Source organism: Scomber japonicus, chromosome 8, assembly GCF_027409825.1.
Source record: "Scomber japonicus isolate fScoJap1 chromosome 8, fScoJap1.pri, whole genome shotgun sequence".
Taxonomy (NCBI): Eukaryota; Metazoa; Chordata; class Actinopteri; order Scombriformes; family Scombridae; genus Scomber; species Scomber japonicus.
In genome coordinates this window covers 12,727,961-12,747,800 of record NC_070585.1, presented here as the reverse complement: position 1 = coordinate 12,747,800, position 19,840 = coordinate 12,727,961, and the positions used below count along the sequence as shown (strand labels likewise).

At 39.3% G+C, this 19,840-nt stretch overlaps 2 protein-coding genes across 2 annotated transcripts; one reads left to right on the top strand and one right to left on the bottom strand.

Annotated features, from left to right (window-relative positions):
- Window positions 1–66: 66 nt before the first annotated feature.
- uprt (uracil phosphoribosyltransferase (FUR1) homolog (S. cerevisiae)) lies at window positions 67–6,966 on the top strand. The gene is made up of 7 exons (XM_053324111.1): window positions 67–614; window positions 1,970–2,012; window positions 2,099–2,168; window positions 2,396–2,458; window positions 3,496–3,657; window positions 4,390–4,488; window positions 5,542–6,966. The coding sequence occupies exons 1-7, from the start codon at window positions 364–366 to the stop codon at window positions 5,646–5,648; spliced, it is 795 nt and encodes a 264-aa protein (XP_053180086.1). The 5' UTR covers window positions 67–363; the 3' UTR covers window positions 5,649–6,966.
- Window positions 6,967–7,135: 169 nt separating this feature from the next.
- On the bottom strand, window positions 7,136–13,101 carry zdhhc15b (zinc finger DHHC-type palmitoyltransferase 15b). The gene is made up of 11 exons (XM_053324110.1): window positions 12,983–13,101; window positions 12,332–12,358; window positions 12,146–12,240; window positions 11,913–12,033; window positions 11,224–11,293; window positions 10,901–10,933; window positions 10,699–10,819; window positions 10,079–10,211; window positions 9,776–9,902; window positions 9,336–9,451; window positions 7,136–8,062 (listed from the first exon to the last, which is right to left on the bottom strand). The coding sequence occupies exons 1-11, from the start codon at window positions 13,098–13,100 to the stop codon at window positions 8,019–8,021; spliced, it is 1,005 nt and encodes a 334-aa protein (XP_053180085.1). The 5' UTR covers window position 13,101; the 3' UTR covers window positions 7,136–8,018.
- Between the last annotated feature and the right edge of the window lie 6,739 nt (window positions 13,102–19,840).

Here is a 19,840-nt window from a genome sequence, read left to right as displayed (position 1 = left end):
AAGAAAACGGCGGTTAGTCAACACACTGGGAGACGTCACATCCTGCCCTCGTCCAAACCTGTCAGTGTCAAGCAGCTAGCAAGCAAGCTGCTTAGAGTTGATACTGTAGTTTTAGAAAGAAAGCAGCCGCCTATTCGATTTGAACACGACGCGATTGAGTACCTTAAGATAGTAGATATGGTCCTAGTGGTTGTTTTTAATGCGGTAGCTTCGTGAATCGGGAATTTTCACTTCAAAACAAGGGTCGCAGCTAAAGGAAACACGTTGTCTGGCTGCTCCTCTTTGTCACACAGCCCGGTCAAGCCACGCTAACTTTTGACACTAGCACAGGTCTGCTAGGAAACTCTTGACCTCGTACTCAGGATGCCATGTCACAATCAGCAGCTGAACAATGTCAACAGTGGCCAGGAGCACCCCATGAAGCAGGTACGGTTTGCAAACAGCAGCAGCAGCAGTAGCAGTAGCAGCAGCAGCAGCGTGCCCGCAGTGCTGTCCAGCTCTGAGCCAAGTGATGCCTCCACACAGCCTGTAAACCAAGAAACACTGGGACCTCAGCTTAAGCTGCTTCCTCTGAATGACCAGATCCGTGAATTACAGACTATAATCAGAGACAAGTGAGTCAACTACTCTTCTATCTTGACATACCCGCCCCAACAGATCCGGTCCTCATGGTACAAACTTCAAGTCCCCCCTTTTCTCTCAGAAATGTTTTTTGCTTCTTGTTCCTTCAATAGGATGTACAGAATGATGTGTGTATGTGCAGAGTTTGAGACTGGACGGCTGTTTTCACATTCATCTCAACTGGTTTGAAGCCACTTCTGGTCCAATATTTAAACTACACAAGTATGACATGGAAACTTGAGGCCTCCAGTGCACTAACACTGAGAATGGTCTTTACAGTGAAGTAGGAGACGTCTTGTGTCAAGCAGTTGAACTTCTGAAATGAAATATATTTACATATTCATAGATTGTGGTATTTTTAATTAGGGAGAAGGAGGTGATTCCGTTTTAAGGATTTTAAAACATGTCTGGGTAACGTTAAACATATACATATATATACAGTTATGACTCAACACTTTTGTCTTAAACTGCATCACAAAAGTTTTGATTAAAACTAGTTATGAGTTTATGGTCTTGGGAGTGAGTGAAATGTATATAATCTTGTATCATGATATATGCACTTGCATATTGTGATACAGTATGTATATATTATATATGACATTTTCTAGAAGAATAAATTGGAAACCGTTATATATAGTAACCAGATGAAAATGTCTGCTATAAAACAGATTTGCCGCGTTATCCACAATGTCCTAAACCACACAGAAATATTAAAGGGATAGCAACCATGGTATAAATGGTACGGCAAAATCTCTGATGGTAATTTATTAGTTTCGTGGTCATATAGACCTCACCTACTGTATATGACCTCTTGGGAATAAAACCTCATTCATTTGAATATGAATAACAGAAGCTTAAAGACAGTTAAATGATGATATTTTGTAATGTTACACTGTCAAGTCTTATAACCATATCAACAACACTGTATTGATACATCTTCTGGGCCTAATATTGAATGATCTGAGTGTCTGTTGGTGTGTGTCAAGTAGTGATGCATCAATTTGTTATGTAATCAGTACTGATGCTAATACTGGCCTAATTAAACTACTATACCATGATATATTACCCAAACAAGGTCAGAGTGACTTAGACACCATTGTTATTGTCTTAGAACGTCTCCATGTGACTGTGATGTTTCATTCTCATGTCATCTTACCTCACATTTAGAAGAATGATCACAATCAGTTAGGCATGGACATTTTTAACCTAAATTGAAAAAAGAGCAGTGACACTTGATCAGTATTCATTCTTGGGAGAGAAAGGTGGATTTGATGCATCCCTACTGTAACCTACTTTCTGAATTATATGGTCGAGCATTGATTACTAACATTTTTATTCATATTTGCAGGACCACCAGTAGAGGAGATTTTGTGTTTTGTGCTGACCGACTGGTAAGATCATGACTTTAAACTACATATTGAGCATGTGTGTGTGTAGATATATGAAGTACTTATTGATTTTTTTCCCCCAACAATAGATCAGACTAGTAGTTGAAGAAGGTTTGAATCAGCTCCCCTACTCAGAGTGCACTGTGACCACGCCAACAGGTGAGAGTCTCTTTCCAATAATATTGTCACACTTTAAAGGATGCAGAATCCAAGCTCAAACATTTAACATTGGCTTGGATTATGGAGAAAACTGACCAATTCCACTAACCTAAATGCAGGGCCCCCATTCTTCAGCATTTTACCTCCAGCTCACAGTATGTGACTGAGTGGGCTTTTTCAGAACAGCTACATTTGTGACTGTTCCTTCTTCATTTTTTCCCTTTTAGGGTACAAGTATGAAGGTGTCAAATTTGAAAGAGGCAACTGTGGAGTCAGCATTATGAGGAGTGGTAAGTCAAACCTGTCGTAGTTCAGCTACCAAATGAGAGTTTCTCCTTTGTAAGGACATGTATTATGTTTTCCATGGATATGTGATTTGTGCCGACTGTGCACTCGTACTGTACATTCTGTTCTGCACCTATTCATCAGGTCAGGCTATTATGTGCACTTGATCATACTTTTTTTTTTAATACGCAGGTACTTCTTTATCTCAGTGAAATTGATTGAATACTAAGTAATACAATAGAATCATATTACATGGGGGCATATGAGACAGATACAATTCTGTGTCTTGCAGAACATGTTCTCCGAGGACATTGCAGTCAGCTGAAGTAGTTTTTGCCTGTTCTTTCTCCTTCAGATTTAATGAGACTGTTATCACTGTCACGTGCCAAACCTAATGCTGTTATTGCAAAACCTGTGTTATCCTTTTATGATGGAAATTCTTAAGCCGAAAATGTAAAAATGTAGACACACTATATAGCTCAAACATTACATCTAAAAGGAAACACAGCAGCAGAGACAGCATGACACAAGATGAAACACGTGTGCCTATTGTTTTGTAGTCCTCACAGTGGTGGCTTCTTGCCCTTGTGAGCTGACATGCATCAACATGCCAGGACGTGTCAGAATCTCAAAAAAAAAAAAAAAAAAAGCAAAAATAAAAATGAGATAAAAAAGTGAAACACAAAGTGTCTCATTAGTGCAAACACATTTTGACAGTGAAATAATATAAAGAACACCTGTGCAATCTAATGAACAGTTTTGCAATAACGTCTACTTTTATGGAGCTTACACATTTTCAGTTGTTGTTGACATTGTCAGAAAGATGATTATTCTACTATATGTTTATTATTGACATCGTAGTGGATAGTAGTGGTGTACTGGACTGCATTATATGGAAAGGTGTTCCTTATATTTTGCCCTCTCTTATGTACATATGTATGTATGTATGTATGTATGTATGTTAATGGGGTTTTCCTAATAAAGTGCTTGGTGAGTGAATTTCATCAAAATCTTCAGCATGTTGCTGTGTGTCTCCCGACAGGTGAGGCCATGGAGCAAGGTCTCCGTGACTGCTGCCGCTCCATTCGCATCGGCAAGATCCTCATTCAGAGTGATGAGGAGACACAGAAAGCTAAGGTGTACTACGCCAAGTTCCCCCCAGATGTTTATAGGAGGAAAGTGCTGCTCATGTACCCCATCCTCAGTGAGTAACAGCAGGCTGAGCGCACAGTGCTGTGTGCTGTAGTTTGTCCTACTGATGACCCCAGTTTACAACCGACAGTTGCACATGCATATTAAGACATGTCCATTTTAGTGCAAATGTAGAGGCAGTTTCATGTATTTATTCATTTTAAGAAATCTCCCTTGAGTTGACCTTCACTATCAAAGTCTACATTTCCACATCATACGGACCCATTCACACTGTTCTGATAATTATAGCTCTCAGGGTGGAAATTATACACTGTCTAGGAGATAGCCATCTAGCTGCTGAATAGTATAATGAGGGCCGAAAAAATTCTATCTTTCCTTTAGTGCTTTTCTGCCCTCAATTTAAAAATGGCGACCAAGTCAGGTTGAAGGTATGTTTTATTATGTCAGAATGATGGAACATATGGTTGCATTGATGCATGCTAACAGGGTCACAGAAATTAAAGCCTGCCAAGTGCTCAGACTCATGGGAAGATCAGCTGTCACACTTCAGAACCTGTTTGAATTAATAACATAATGCAAACAGTCAAAATTATAAAGCTTTTGAATGTTTTGCATGTCATGATACTTTATTTACTGAGTCATTGTAAAACTGAATTGGCAAGTTTTGAATTAACACTGTTTCTTTTCATTGTTCATTGTTATTTTTCTATCTATAAATAACGTTTTATACCGTGGAATGTCATCCAGACCCGTAACCTAAAATTGTTTGTGTGTGTGTGTGCAGGTACAGGGAACACTGTGATTGAGGCAGTGAGGGTGCTGATAGAGCACGGAGTCCAGCCCAGACATATTATCCTCCTTAGCCTCTTCTCCACACCTCATGGTAAGCCACCACAGCCAGCAGCTCATCACCAATTTACTTTTGTTTACCCATCACATCACACATTTAGTCTCCAATCTCCTCTCCACTCCTGTTCCTGCTGCATCATTGCTTCTATACAACTGGCGAGCACACTACCACACTGCTGATCATTAGTGTTGTCCAGCAGTTCATCCAACAGCGGGTTTCAAACGAGTGAACAAAGCTGTTTAGCATTTGAAAGTGGACCCATAATTTTAATTTATTTTGTTTAAAAAGGTAGATTTTGAGGGTTTAAAGGTGATATTTGAAATGATTTGAGGAATCTATTCTTTTTAAGGGTATTTTCCATTAACTCTAAGTAGATATTTGGTTTTTGCACCACCAGCAGCTTGGCTTGAGTATGGCAATGTCATTTAGACAGTTGGTGTATCTTTCCGTCCATCAAGAACATCTACTATTCATCTACGATTTCTAGGTTGCTGTGTCTCCCTTTTTAAACTATTAATTTACAAATTTCTTACAAAAGCAGTAAATCATTAGGATAACTTTAAAAACTTCATCCAATATGGTGACATACTGTACATGCACACATTGGACTACACTGCCGCATAGCCTCAATCCTTTTTATCCTTCACCTCTGTTTCCATTATTTCGAAAAACACTGCCTTCATTCAAACGTCACATCCAAAATGTTTTTGGAAAAATGTAACTGTAAATTAACTCCTTTTTATTCCTGTCACATCCTGTTTTATCCTACATAGTTATGAATGCTGTCTCTCTTGCCAAAGATATTGGCTGTGTCCCAAATCACTTTGGCACTGCATAGTGGCATTGTAAGCAGCAAGTAGTGAATAGGCTAAGACATTACTGTATTTGTTCTTTTGTGGAAATTTTGAGAGCGCTAATAGTAAATTACTTAACACACTCAGAATTCAAACACGCAAATAAAATGGCAGACAGTAAAAATAACGCATGACAAAAGTAAATAGGGACTGATTTCAAACACTGTCACAATGTATCTAAAAAGACTTTGTTGATTAGATAAAGTTCAAATCACCTTTTTTTTCCCCCTAGGGGCCAAATCTATAATCCAGGAGTTCCCCGATATCACCATCTTGACCACAGAAGTTCATCCAGTGGCTCCAACACATTTTGGACAGAGGTATTTTGGCACTGACTGAACTGAACAACCTGAGGAACATGATCTGCAAATTGTTTGGAGTATATTTTGTCTGGTTTATTTAAATGTATCTCATGTTCTCCTTGTTGTGCCAAATACTACTATATCATCTTCTAAACTGACCCAAAATGAGTAATCTTGATTGACTGTATTTATTTTATTTCCCCCTTTTTTTTTTTTGCTGTGTATACTCATGCTATAGAAACATAAAAATGCTGAGCCAGGTCAAGAGTTCTAGTTGGATCATTTTATTTTGCATGTCACAACTGATGGATCAATAAAGATTTATATTTGTTAACAGACAAAACAGCAAATGAAACGGTATCAGTATATTTGGTGATTCAGAGGTACTGAAAAAGGGAAGCGCCACAATCACATACTCCGAAGACATTTTAAAAAGGGACCACATTTGCTCTGGTGATACTGAACATGTGCCGTGTTAAATACTGGGTGTCATTTGTCATCTTCTTGTGTTACAAAAGTCCAAGTATTTGATAAATGCATGTTACTTCAATAATTATTTTAAGTGTCACGTGATGGAGCAAAATATACAGACACTGCCTGCAGCAGTTTGAATCAGTAAACTCAATACACAGGAAAAAAGCAGAGATTTTTAACAATAAATAGACACCAGACAACATGAAACACTCAACATCCACATCTTTCCTAATACTCTCAAACACTGTGAATCATACTTTACATAAAAACAACATACACGTTTAATTAATAGATGATAAAGTATTTCTCAGACATGAGCAGCATTTGATTTGGCTTAGCCAACATAGTAGAAAATGAGATGAGAAAAAGTCAAGATCAAACACCATAAAGTCTTAAGTTTGCTCTCACACTGAATAGATGGGTTAAATAAAATGGTTTCCTAACAAAGTATACCGGCTGACGCCTAATGAGTAAATACACAAATAAACCATTAACAGTCCCAATGAGGAGAATCTGTTTCATTGGTATTAAACATTTTAAAATACATAAGCACAGGTAGAAAAACAAATAGGTCATATTGCAGAAACCACTGACCTCTACCAACCAGTGGATGAGGACCAGTCATTATACACATGTGCAGTTAACTACATGTTCTAAAAGATCAGAAATGAAACACAAAGAGGAACATCTGTCCTGACCTTTGTATTATTTTGTGCCTATGATGAAAGCTGATTTCACTTCACTCCTCCACCTCCCTGCATCCACACATAAGTATTATTATTATACCAGGGATGGCTGATATGGTTGGAAACAAGATTGTAATAATTATTTAGTGAAAAAACTGTCAATCACAGTATGTCTCATTAGCACATCCCAGACTTATCAAACTGATCACTGCATAAAAAAACAGCATTCATGACATAATATACAATATATTTAAGATATGGTTGCAAAAAAAAAACAAAAACAACATACATTATGGTTGCTCTGCTATACATAATCTGTGTGAGATTTCAGTATGATTTCCCAAAAATTATAAATGAAATGTGAGCTAAAGCTACTTTTGTTTTTTATAACTGTCGGCAGTCTGAACAGACGTGCTTAGTAATGCTGAAAATAGATATTAAAGCATATGTTAGGTTCTTTTGTGTGCCTGAAACGTTGGCACTCAATAGCAGGGTGCTAAATACATTCTTTGGGAAAATGGATTCCCAAAAATCAGGAATATATAAATAGATATGTAAGGCGCAGGTTAAGTCAGGTATTCTATTCTAATATGCTTGAGTTTGTTGAAAAAAAATAAGATATGATAATATGCTGCAAGACCCTGGGTGATAGGCCAGTCAACTGAATCACGAGAGACCTCTGGAGCAATATGAGTGTGAGGTCAAATTAGATAGCACCCGGCACAGACCAGGTTCTAAGGTGCAAACACTGTAAACGCACAGGCCAACACTGGAACAGAGGCATATAAAACAGTACAGTGTCAGACAGAAGCTTCCCAATTTACAGTAATTTAGAGAGGCCAGTTAGAGAGCGACACCTTGAGATGAACAACCACAGAACAATGTAACAGCCATTGTTTGTTATCTTCTACATATGCGAGCTGATACTTGACAAGTTTTGGGTTTGTTTGTTTTTTTCTCCAAATTGAACAATACTGACGTTCATCCATCTGTGAGGATGCTACGTCGTGATGTTGCTGGTTGTCCATCCAATTCTTTTCTTCATCATTCTTATGTTAAACACCAAGGTAAGAGCGGCAAGGACAGTCCAAATGCAGGTTTCATCCACACGTTTGGACCTTTATCGAACTTCTTTCGGAGTGTCTGAACATTTGCAAGATTTGGAATGCATTTGCCTCTTGATACACAGTGTGCGCGATAGGAATTCACATCTTCCGTACCAGTGTAAATTGTCCTTACATTAACTTCTATTCCTCCATCTCTATGGTAACAGAGGGATCTTGGTCCTCAACTGGAATGAAAAAGAAAGACATTTCAGCATGTAAATAGATTTTTGAGATTTCCTTTAAGTTTTTGGTTGTAACTGATTCAGCTCACACACCAGGTAGTGTGTTACAAATGACCACCAGGTGGTAGCAGAATATTATGGTTGTACACAGTGTCACATCAATTTTTTCCTCCAAGGTAACAGCGTGTCCTTCTCCTAGCTGATTAAATACTGGTGTAGAATACTTTAATTCTACACGAGATAATCGTAGTGTTGTCCATGTCTATGAACAACTAACATATAGAATATTTAGGGATCTTAGTATGATTCAAGATCAGTAACATTTATTAATACATTTTCAGGTTCCAGATAATTCTTCTGTTATTAGAATAGATTAAATCAAGTGCTACTGATTATTTGAAAACTACTTTGCCAAAACTTGATGTTGCAAATGGCTGCAATCAGCATTCATCTTGACAATTTATAAAAATGCCTTTCAGAAAAATACAGTTGGGACATGAAAGCCTTTATTAGGGCAGAAAATTCATGTCAAACTTTAGGACAATTACGTAGCAGTGGAAGGTTGTTTAATGCCTGATGAGGTCATATTTGGAAAACAGCAATACAAAAATCACGTTGTATGTCTCTGCAAGCTAAACAATGCTGAGAGCCAACAAAGTATGGGAGGTAAAGTGAGACTAAAGCCAATAGGTTGGTCAGTAATAGTCTCTAAATATGGCAGATCAATGGATTTAGACAAGAAAAACTGAAATTACATAATAATGTCCCCCATCTGTTATGTGAAGAAAAGTGAACTGACATTACTATTTTGGTTTGGTAATGCAGACTGTGATGATTGTAGTTACAGTCAAGAGACTTGTTAAGATTTTAACCTTTATTGCATGTAACGGTTTTAAATTACTTAATCACAATTCAATTTTTATTTAAAGTGGTTTCAGTTGTACTTGTACATAGTACTGAACTTCTAAGTTACAATTGCTACTTCAGTTAAAACTTTAAAATGGTGACAACATCTGGATATTTAGACATGACATTTACTTGGAAATACTATATAATCAAACTGTCTGGAAGATCAGACAGGCAAGACAAAAAGGACAAATTCAAAGCCCATATTAAGATACAGCCTGCTGCTAAGACATGTCATCCTGTTTGCCGAGTTACGCCTATTCCTGAGAAAAGTTGCTTTAAGATGCTGAAATTTGTAGTTTATAATCCTGGAACAGCAGAGAATATGTGGATGTAGAAATATGAATATGACAAAATTAAATTGACTCACCCAAGCTTCCTTCCTCAGACCCATCATCTGACTCCTCCCACATCTCCTCATTAGCTAATAAGGGATTCTGTGATTCACTCCGATTCTTCAAGGGGAAGTAGTGCCCATTTCCCTGACTGACAAGTACATTGGACAAAAGGAAATGGAGGGTTGTTAAGGAAACCAGTCATAACCACTGATCCAACCCCTCGTTCCACATTTTGTTAATTGGCTCCATTTCTGCTGCACGTAGAAGAACTTATGCAACAACAGTCAAATATATCCATTCACCGACTCTCTATTACTTCTTATGGTGTCCTCTGTATTTTATTTATTATGAACTTTCAGAACGTTTTAATTCTCCGGTTCAGCATTTTATTTGTTGTCCAAACATGACTGAAAAATTAGGAGAAACATCAGCAAATTGTGATCCTAGCTTGCTGTCTTGAAAGTAAGCTCACCTTGTGAAGACAGGGATGAACCACAGTCTCCTGTCCTCTCCAAACACCTGTCGCAGGTTTCTGCGTATGCCAACATTGAAGCCATTTCTGTCTGGTCCACTGACAAAAACTGGAGCTGAGAAGGCCTCTGTTAAAGGAACAAACAACCATGGGTCAGAATATGTTTTTTTTTTACTTTTTTACAAAACGATCATAATTTATAACGCAGAAATTCAGTTTTTGTCTGTTCTTTGACCATTTGAGCCATTTCAGAAAAGTAAAATGAACATACGGTGTTCTCCAGTTAAATACATAAACTCTTACCTAAAGTGGATCTGTTTTTGGCCACCAACCAACAGTGGTAACCGAAGAGGAACATGAGACTGACAAAGAACATGAGTGCCACAAACATGAGGAAGAGGACATGGAACTTTGCGGGCCCATTTGGCAAGTCCCCCTGAGAGAGAGAAACAGGAGAACTAGAAACTTGAGAAAAATGGTGGACTTGAAAGACAGACAGACAGATAGACAGATAGATAAGATAGACAGATAATACACTGTTCAATTATGTTAATATGCTATAGTACACTTTACATTAGTGCAAGGTGGATATTGCTGCAGTATTGAGGTGCATGATTGTCCATGGGTGTTAGAATTAAGTTTGCATTAATACTTGAATAATTTACACAATGTATATAACAATATAGGCAAATAGATGTCAAGATATCAAAATAGCGATCTGAAATATAAGAGATATAATGGATAATGTAATAAAATAGTCCAGATGAGCACTGTCTTTACTGATAGTGTGAAATAAATGTACATGACAGGTTCTCTGTTCTTATAGAAAGTCAATACAGCTGACTACCTACAACTCAAACCTGCGCTATGACTGTGTTTTAAGATGTTGAGCCTGAGTGACCATCGGGACTAAAGACACTTACCACCCAGAATTTGAGGAAATACTGAAAGACTGTGGATGCGATGAATATACAGTACAGCATGGAATAGGAGAGGAAAAGCAGGAAAAACTTGTAGTTGGAAAAGCCAACACAGTTGTTCACCCTAAAAGAAAGATGAATTATGATGTCAGACAATAAAAACGTTATACTCTCAAAGAGAAACACAGGTGAAGTTACAACTTACCAGGGACAGTGGTGGTCCATCTTCAAAACACACCTTAAAACCAAAAACAAACTGTAAACCTCAGTCACTGGTTTAATTATACATGCCCTTACAAAATATGTGTCTAGAAATCAGTTGGACAGTGTGTCTTACATATTAAAAACCTTGATAATATTACTCACATCATCAAAATCTTATTATAATTAACTCTGATTCTTTCTACAAGATAGTGAACCAGCACAGCATCACCTTCTAATTATCACAAGAGTCCCTGGCCAACAAATATCTCCTTTCCTAGAGCAATCTCTCAAGATGAAGGGATTGAGGAAGAAAGAGTAACTTACGTTTCACAAACTGAGCAATGGTGACAGCGGTCAGGCTTCAGTACCTGGCAGCGGTCGCAGAACCTGATAGCTAGAGACAAGAGGATGGCCAAGTGAAGGAACGACATTTGAGCTGAGCTTACCCTTCGCTTACTTCCTGCAGCTGAGAACTTAAGTCTCAACAATCAGCACTAATGAAAGAGATCCATTGGCTGATTACTCTGGATGGAGATGCTCAGGAGAGCACAGAGCTAATTACCCTATCCTACTTGTTTACAGCACACACAGATTATGTGAAAGGTGACGTCCTTTCACAAACCACCACATGACCTGACATCAGTCACTACTGTTTCCACATTTATAAGAAAACCTAAAACCTTTCTGTTTTCTCAGGCTTATTACTAGCCATTTTCTCACCAGAGTGTGTAGCTGGAAAACTGTTCTTCAGCCTTTTATCGATGTGGGGTTTCTTTCTATCATTATTATTTGTGTGAAAATACATGTGTGTGTGTGTGTATGTGCTTGATTTGTGGTTCATTTTTAATTGTTGTATTTCTGTATTTTTCAGCCTTGCTTTAAAACAACTTTATCATGTTGATCAATCGCTTTATGCTGTTGTTAAGCACCTCAAACTGCCATTGTGTATGAACAGTGCTGTCCAAATAAAGTTGACTTAACATGACTTCAGTGTTTAAGTTAATAAAGTTTACCTCCAGACTGAGCTCGGGTGAAGATGGGCAGTTTCTTTGCAATCTCAACCAAGATTTGTTTCTGAGCATCCGGCCTCTCTTCCATCTCGTATCTTTGCTTGTCTGAGTACGACAGCTGAAACTAAGGCAAAAAAAACCCCCAGAAAAAACGTGTCTTGATTAACAACTGATATTATACATACTGCTGACTCAAAAAATGGTCTGATAAACCAATAACATTATGCTCAGGATACCTTTTTGCATGGTGATGCAGGAGGAGTAAAGATGGACTTCCAGTAAGTCCAGGAGAACATCACAAAGCAAACATGAAACACCAGTAGATAGGCCACTGCAAACACAAAGTCACAACAATTAATAAAAAAATTAACTTATTTTGTTGTCAAGCAGCACACTGATTGTAATAAAAATAAGTGACTCACCTTTTTCTAATGTGTTAGTGAGTGTAACTGTAGAAACAAGAACAAGGCATATTAAAATACAGACTGAACATCAGGGGCATTCAGTAAAGTAGCTAACTGTTTTTACGAAAAGAGGAACAACATTAACAGGTGTTGAAGTCTGTTCCCCTGACGATGTGTGTTTACAACTTTAATCTAACCCCAACCCCAACCAGTCGTCTTCAGAAGTGTTTAACCTGATACCAAGCTTACTTAACCCCAACCAGTTATCTCTGATACACCTAACCATCACAATAACCTAACCCCAACCGCGGAAGTGGTGCTACGTAGAATATCCTGAGCGGAGGTGAACATTGTTTGAGGAGAGAGCATACTTCGACATAACACCGGCTAACATTATCAGCCAGATTGACAGCTAGTAGGCACAACAATACACCCTCTTTGTATGAATCCACCGACACCTGTGTTGCCGTAAAACAAACTAGGTGCCTCTTTTTTTCTCTTCTTTTTTTTAAAAGCTTAATGTGATGTTACAAAAATAAAGGCTCACACCCTTAAAGCGCTTCCGCTTGGTGTTTGCTAGCTTTAACGATGTTTCTGTCAACACTACTGTGCGGCTATCGGCGATGTCTACAGTTTAGCCCATCGAAACCAACAAATACTCATACTTACAGAGACATAGCTGAAATACGTAGGCGTAGTATGACCACAGCACCACGGAGGTTATTATAAGCACGGGTATCCAGGAGAAAACCCGCTGACAGCATCTCAAACCTCTGGAGAGAGCCATATTTCATCTAACCTCTGGTGTTCTCTGTGCTCTGCTACCATCCCTACCAGTTATCCATCGGTGTCATCGGGGAGCGATTCACTGCACTGCCTTCATTGACCAATTGGAGCCAATGTTGTGTCCTGACTACAGTGATAATACTACTCCTACCACTGCTAGCAACAATAATGATAATACTAATACAAAACAAATACTAATACTGATAATACTACTACTAATAATAATAATAATAACCCATGTTTATTAAAAATATAAGATTAAAAAGAAGCCACAGCTAACGTGCAAAATAAGTCAATTCGGTTTGGTTTAGCATTTAAAAGGAGAAAAAAAACTTAATTTTCAAGAAGCAAGCAAGGCAAAGGGTATGGACTAAGCATCATCCCTGACCAGCTGAGGGCACGACAGACTACTAAGAGTTTATAAAACACTTAAAACATATATTTTTAGCCATGATGGTTGCTGCTTTTGTGCCCTTGTTTATATGATGTTTTATGTTATGTTATGTTTATATTGATGCTTTTTATAGCACTTTGAGATTTGCTTCAAATGTATTATAATTATAATTATTATTATTGCAGTTGTTATTAACAAGCAAAGCACACAAAAATCAGTTTTCAAATACATAAGAAACATAATTATTTGCATCATGTTCAGGAATGCCATCAGCCAGTGTTTCACTTTTAATTAAACACTGATGATTAATTACAGCTAGGAGGCAGTTTATTCCACTCCATCAGCACACAGGGGAAAAAACACATCCTGAATTTTTGAAGATTTAAGTTTGCTAGACTCACTCTGGTATTACTTTCTATATATCAAGAAAGGTTGTTGGGAGCTCTTCCATGTAAAATCTCACTATTTGTATAGTGCTCTTTCACATTACATTACATTCTTTTGGATTATCATTTTTACCCCACAAAGCAACTTACATTTTTAGCCATGCTAATGTTATCTGTTGGCATAAATATAATATAGACATAAATATCTCAACAACTAAACTATTGGATGGATGCCTTAAAATGTTGGACAGACATTCATGGTTCCGAGACGATGAATCCTACTGACTTTGGTGACCCCCCCCCCCTACACAAGGAGAAGTCTCACCACTTTGTCACCGCATGCACTGACAGAATAGTTAAAAATTCTGCTGGATATCACTAGATACTTTATTTTTGAGACCAAAACTGAAATCTAATTTATTTTTAATGAATATTGAAGAATTGTAGCTATTGTTTCAGTTATTGTAGAAGATGTCTGTTGTGCTGGACAGTGCTCTCTGGTGGACAAACAATGTAACAACAGCATCAATTCTAAATTCACACAAACATTTTTGTTACCTCAATTTATAGTTTATCAGCTGGCATATTAGCCTATACTAATGTATCTGTTATAAGATGAAATTGTCATATAGTTTCAGTCTGGCTTTATCCAGTATTACCAGGCATTCTTTTTATGTACAGGACAAGGAAGTTTTGAGGCATTTTTTCTCACAATGGAAAACTAATGGGAAATAAGGAGCGAGAAATGGTTGGTAGGTTACACAACCAGCTGGATTTCTGTCAAAATATCTGCAGGCCACACACACAAACAAGGAATCACCCAAATGTTTTACCCTCCCAAGAGCACAATAGGATCAACATTCTTTGAGTATAAACCCTGAATTCCGCTGCAGATCATTTACTTTTAACATAAAGAAGAGTGTTCACCCGCTCCTCTAAATGCTTAGAGTATTACATCATATTGGGTTGTTTCTTTGAGTTTATTATGATAACTTTGCACTGAGTCACTTTCATCACTGCCTTCCTTCATTTACACAACTAGCCAGCTGAATTCTTAGATTTGAGTTGGCTAAGTTAAACTCAAATGATACTGTGGGGTAATTGCAGCAATAAACAGCAACAGAACACAAAACAGGAAAATAGGTACTGCATATACCTGACAAAACCAGTACATGACATGTATTATGTGAATAATGTAGATACCAATAAGAATGTACAACATCAATGTAAGAATATTTGGGAGCATATATACACACACATAAAGCAACCAGGAGGTTCTAAAGCAGATCTATCTATCTATCTATCTATCTCTCTCTCGCTCTCTCTCTCTCTCTTATAGTAGCTGCTTTAGTGTGACGCTGTTTGATCAGGAAATACTGGAAGTGTAACAGGTGGAGGTGGTATGACCTAATAGCAGCACAGAACACCAGTAAGCAGTTTTCAATTATCTTTATTATATAGTCCACAGGGTAACTGAATAGGTATAGGCAGAATGTACAGGGCAACAGGCAGGGCTCAGGGTCACCAAAAACATAGTTGGCAGCAGGTAAGACAATGCCAGTAGCACTCACAGACATCAGGTTGAAGTTCTGGGCTCTCCTGACAGGATTGAAGCCACACAGCCACAGGCAAACTGGCCTGGAACAGGCGATACTCGAGGTCAGGGACAGAAGGCTGGTGCATTTACCGGGGAAGACACGAGGAGAGGAGGTCAAAAGCAAGCAAGGTTGAAACCAGGGCATCAGCCCGTGAATAACTGCTGGAAGGTCTGGCATGTAGATAAAGCAAATGCAAATTACAATCTGGCAAAGAGTAAGTGGACAACAGGAGTATATATACTGGCTTGATACAGCTAGGGTGCAGCTGAGAGTCCAAGTGATTGCTGATGAGCTGCAGCTGAGTGCCCAGGTGAACAGAGTTAACTGATGAGGTGGGTGTGGCTGATTAGCAGGAGTGGAGTAGGGGTGTGGTGAATGGAAATTTACCAGCATCAGGAGAAGAGCAGAACAGACTGTGACAGGAAGCTGTGATTGATACTTGCATTGGCTCCATGTCACACCTTTGAGGTTTGAGTTAGAAACTGTAGGCTCTTCATGCATCGTCCCATCGGTTGACTGTTTCAAGGGTGTTGAGTTCAGTCCGTCACTTCTTTGTTTACTCAGTCTGACTCTGCTGTCTTGCTGCTCCCTCCTCTCAACAGTGCAGCAAATGATGAAGTAAAGATAAAGAAGAATTTCATACTGAAGAACAGTCTGCTGTGCTGTTTTCTTCTCAGTGCCACTGTGTTATCAATTCATGTGGTTGTGTTTGAAATTTACATCAAGCATCTTGCTGAAACTGAGATGCATAAGGTTCTATTTTAAGTTCTCCACCAGACTCAATCACAATCTTCACTGTCCTCAACCCCATAAAAGAGATAATCCAGACTTTCAGAGGTGACATAACTCTGGAGAGACACAGCAGAAACCGTAGCCAAACTGTTTGTGTCAGTGTGGGGTCAGGGGAGCGGGTTAATGGTCCCTGTCACTCAGGGACCATGATAGATACAATTAATTAGATAATAAAACCTTTTCAGTGTAACACAATTGCTGATGACATATTGCATACAGTAACAAACCCAGAATCAGTTTGCACATTATAGAAATGCTTTTTGCTCACTCAATGTTCACATTTAAGCAACTTTTTATGACATAGCTTGTTTCTGTGTTCACTTTAAATCAACTTCAACACATTTGGGGGCAAAAAATATATAAATTGTACAAACACATGCACTTTGCAGGAGTCACCAATGGGAGGCACTGTGAGACTGTTCTTTAATCAGTAAATTGAAGGCTTGGAGACATGGTCAGAGCAGTTTGCTATAACACACCTTTTACTGATTGTTCTTTAAGGAGTCAGAGGGAAAGTGAACATATGCTTATAGTCCAATGCTAGTTTATTGTGAACCTATTAGCAATGTTCATTCCCCCAGTTTTTGTTCAAATTACATTTTGGGCGTTATAACGGTGTGTGAACATCAAGGTATGCAATTAGAGTAGTAATTAGACATATTTGAACACAGACTTGTGTTTTTATGGCTCAAAGTGATCTTTGTAAAACAACAAAAAAAGAGAAAAAGCCCCACAGAAACAAACATGACTTTTGCCGAGAAGACCAACACACAGTTGATGTCACTGGAGGAGCAGATCAGCACTAATCTTTGTTTATGAGTGTGCGACTCTCATCTTTAATAGGCTATACCCCATTAATTCCTCCTCCATCTCTTCAGAGAGATGCTGCTCCATTCGTTTACTCCTTTTGTTCTGAAGATTTATGGGATGCCGTCATCCTCTGACGCGGCCGTCCAACACAATGCATAGCAACCAGTGTAACAGTCTCCCCATTACTGAATGCTGTGAAACTTTTCATCGTGTCATGGGACCCCAAAGTCACTGGAGCATTTAACCGTGAACTCTAACAGCCCAGCAGGACTGTTGATCACAGGCTACGTAGCAAGGCATTGTGTGCAGTTCACAGTACCACCTGCTCTCCCCTTTTACGTAATACAGACTCCCTCTCTGCAGTGCTGGAGCCTTCAGGGATAGGGGTGTGAGGTGAGCTGCACCCAATGCTGACCTCCTGACCTCCTCTCTTCCATCACACATGTTCTCTCCTCTCTTTCTTTAGGCCTACTCCTTTCCCTGACATTTTCTCCCACTTCAACACATCGTCTGTTGCTGGCTCTTCATCCAATTCCTGCTCTCTTTGCCCCCCCCCTCTCCCTCCACTTTCTGCCTTCCTCTCTCTTCAGGCAACAGTGTCGGCAGCCGGGTGATGACAGCTCCTCTCTCATTCAACCGCTCACTGGAGGCAGGGAGCGGCCGTCCATCCATCAGCACGGCAGCAAACCCCTCCACTACAAAGCTATTGTGACTAGCAAAATAGTAACGGCCTTCGAAACAAAACATTTACCCCCATGTAAAAGTAAAACACAAACAGCTCGTATCAGCAGGTTGAGGCAGACTCCTCGTCTCAGGGATGTGTGTGAGCGGAGCGTGTTGGAGGTGCATTCCATGCCGCCCCGGTGGTAGTCTACATAAACAGACAGTAGGGGCTGGAGGAGAGCCCATTTGGGAAGAAGTCATGCGTGTCTGAAGAAAAGTGCGAAAGGACTGGGGTTTACAATGTACCGTCATGCAGGCTCATTAACCGACGAGAGGAGTACAATGGCTGACACAATCTGGTGTTATTTGAGTTTGCTCTTGAGCTGCTGCTCACCGTTATGCCTTGAAGATGAAGTGGCACTTAGAGTGTGCATTTCATTTGACCCCTGAGACTCTCATGTCATGCAGTTGTGCTGTGCAGTCACGGCTGATTCAGGGAATGCTGATGATGCTAAACACTTGGGAGGGTGATTCATTTGGGAGGTGTGTGTGTGTATGTCGGAGCAACAAGGTTTTTTGTGTGTGGTTGTGTGTGAGGAAGAGGAATGGAGGTATTGTTTGTTTTGTGTTTTCGCAGACTGTATGTCTGTCTCCATTTGTGCGTGTATGTGCGCGCGTGTGTGTGCAACACAGCAAGAAGATGCACTATTGGGTTTGATAGGATTCCCATTTCATTCTCTGCATGCTTCAATGTCTGGACGCACGGAATTCATCATGTGTGCATCCGTTTCAAGTCAATATGGAGCACATACTGGAAAGTCTGCATTCATCTTAACATATTGTCATTGGTGTACGTCCAGGTGATCAAAGAGGCGCTGTTCTGAGTTGCCCACATTACTTCATTTAGACAAAAGGTATGTGTGCAAAAAACAGACATGAGCACAGGGGTAATTAGAGAGACAGACCAGTACAAGAAAACATAGCTATGACTTCACAGAACATGGTCACACACGTCATTTGCAATTTAGCTTAACACAACGCAGAAAGAGACTTAATGGGATCTACCATTAACCTATTAACACCAATGAATTGCCCTTAAAAAGGTTTAGAAATGTGTTTGGTGCATTATGCATGCATGAATGTGTCGTGTTGGATTCAGGCAGAACAACTCTCTGAGAAAAATGAACCTCAAGGGCTGGTTCTCACCCCACTGATGGACACGGTGGACTACAGACGTCTGGAAAGCTGTTGGGTTAGTGTGACATCAGCAAACGGCACTCAGTGGAGCAAGAGAAGGCCTTAAACAAGGCTATATTTCTGCCTGGCCTCTGCTCATATTCACACTTAACAGCAGAACAAACAATGACAGGGCGGGGAGGAATTGCAGACACCTCACCCAGCATGTGTGAAAATAAATCTGCTCAAGGGTGGAGAACTGTGTGTCTTCAACAATCATGGAAATTGCCACGAGGAGGGCAATATGCGTTTTAATAAAGGCGTTTCATTACACCGTGTGCGTGTCATGCACACGTGGGCGATTTCTGTATCACATACAGCCATGAAAACATACATGGAGCTCTTTCCATTGTCTCGATGCCGACAGGAAATAAACCGAAGATGTATTTCATCAGTATTATTGTTCCCGATCTCAGCACTTGTCATCAAACAGATTAATTGCATTTTGCTAAGTGATAAAGTAATACATCATGTCTAACCACATGATAATATTTGGAGCAGAACATCAAAGCACAATATTAGTGGCTTTGTCACTTTCAAGAGCCCTTTTGAAAACTGAAATGCTGCCAGTGCTCTGTTCAAACTTAACCACCTCTACGCCACTGAAAATACAATGTGGAAAATCTGATCTGGCGATAACCCTTTTCTCCTCAGAGATAGACAGAACAAAAGGCAATCCTCTCACTTAAACTCATTGTCATCACTTCAGCTTGACTTTTCCATAAATACAATCGGTTGCATCAATATGTTATTTCGCTGAATGAAAAGGAAGTGGTTGTTAAGTGCCATTGGTGAGATACAAACAGAGCATTGCACTGGACACACAGGGCAGCTGGAAATTCTATCATCTCGCAGGTTTAGA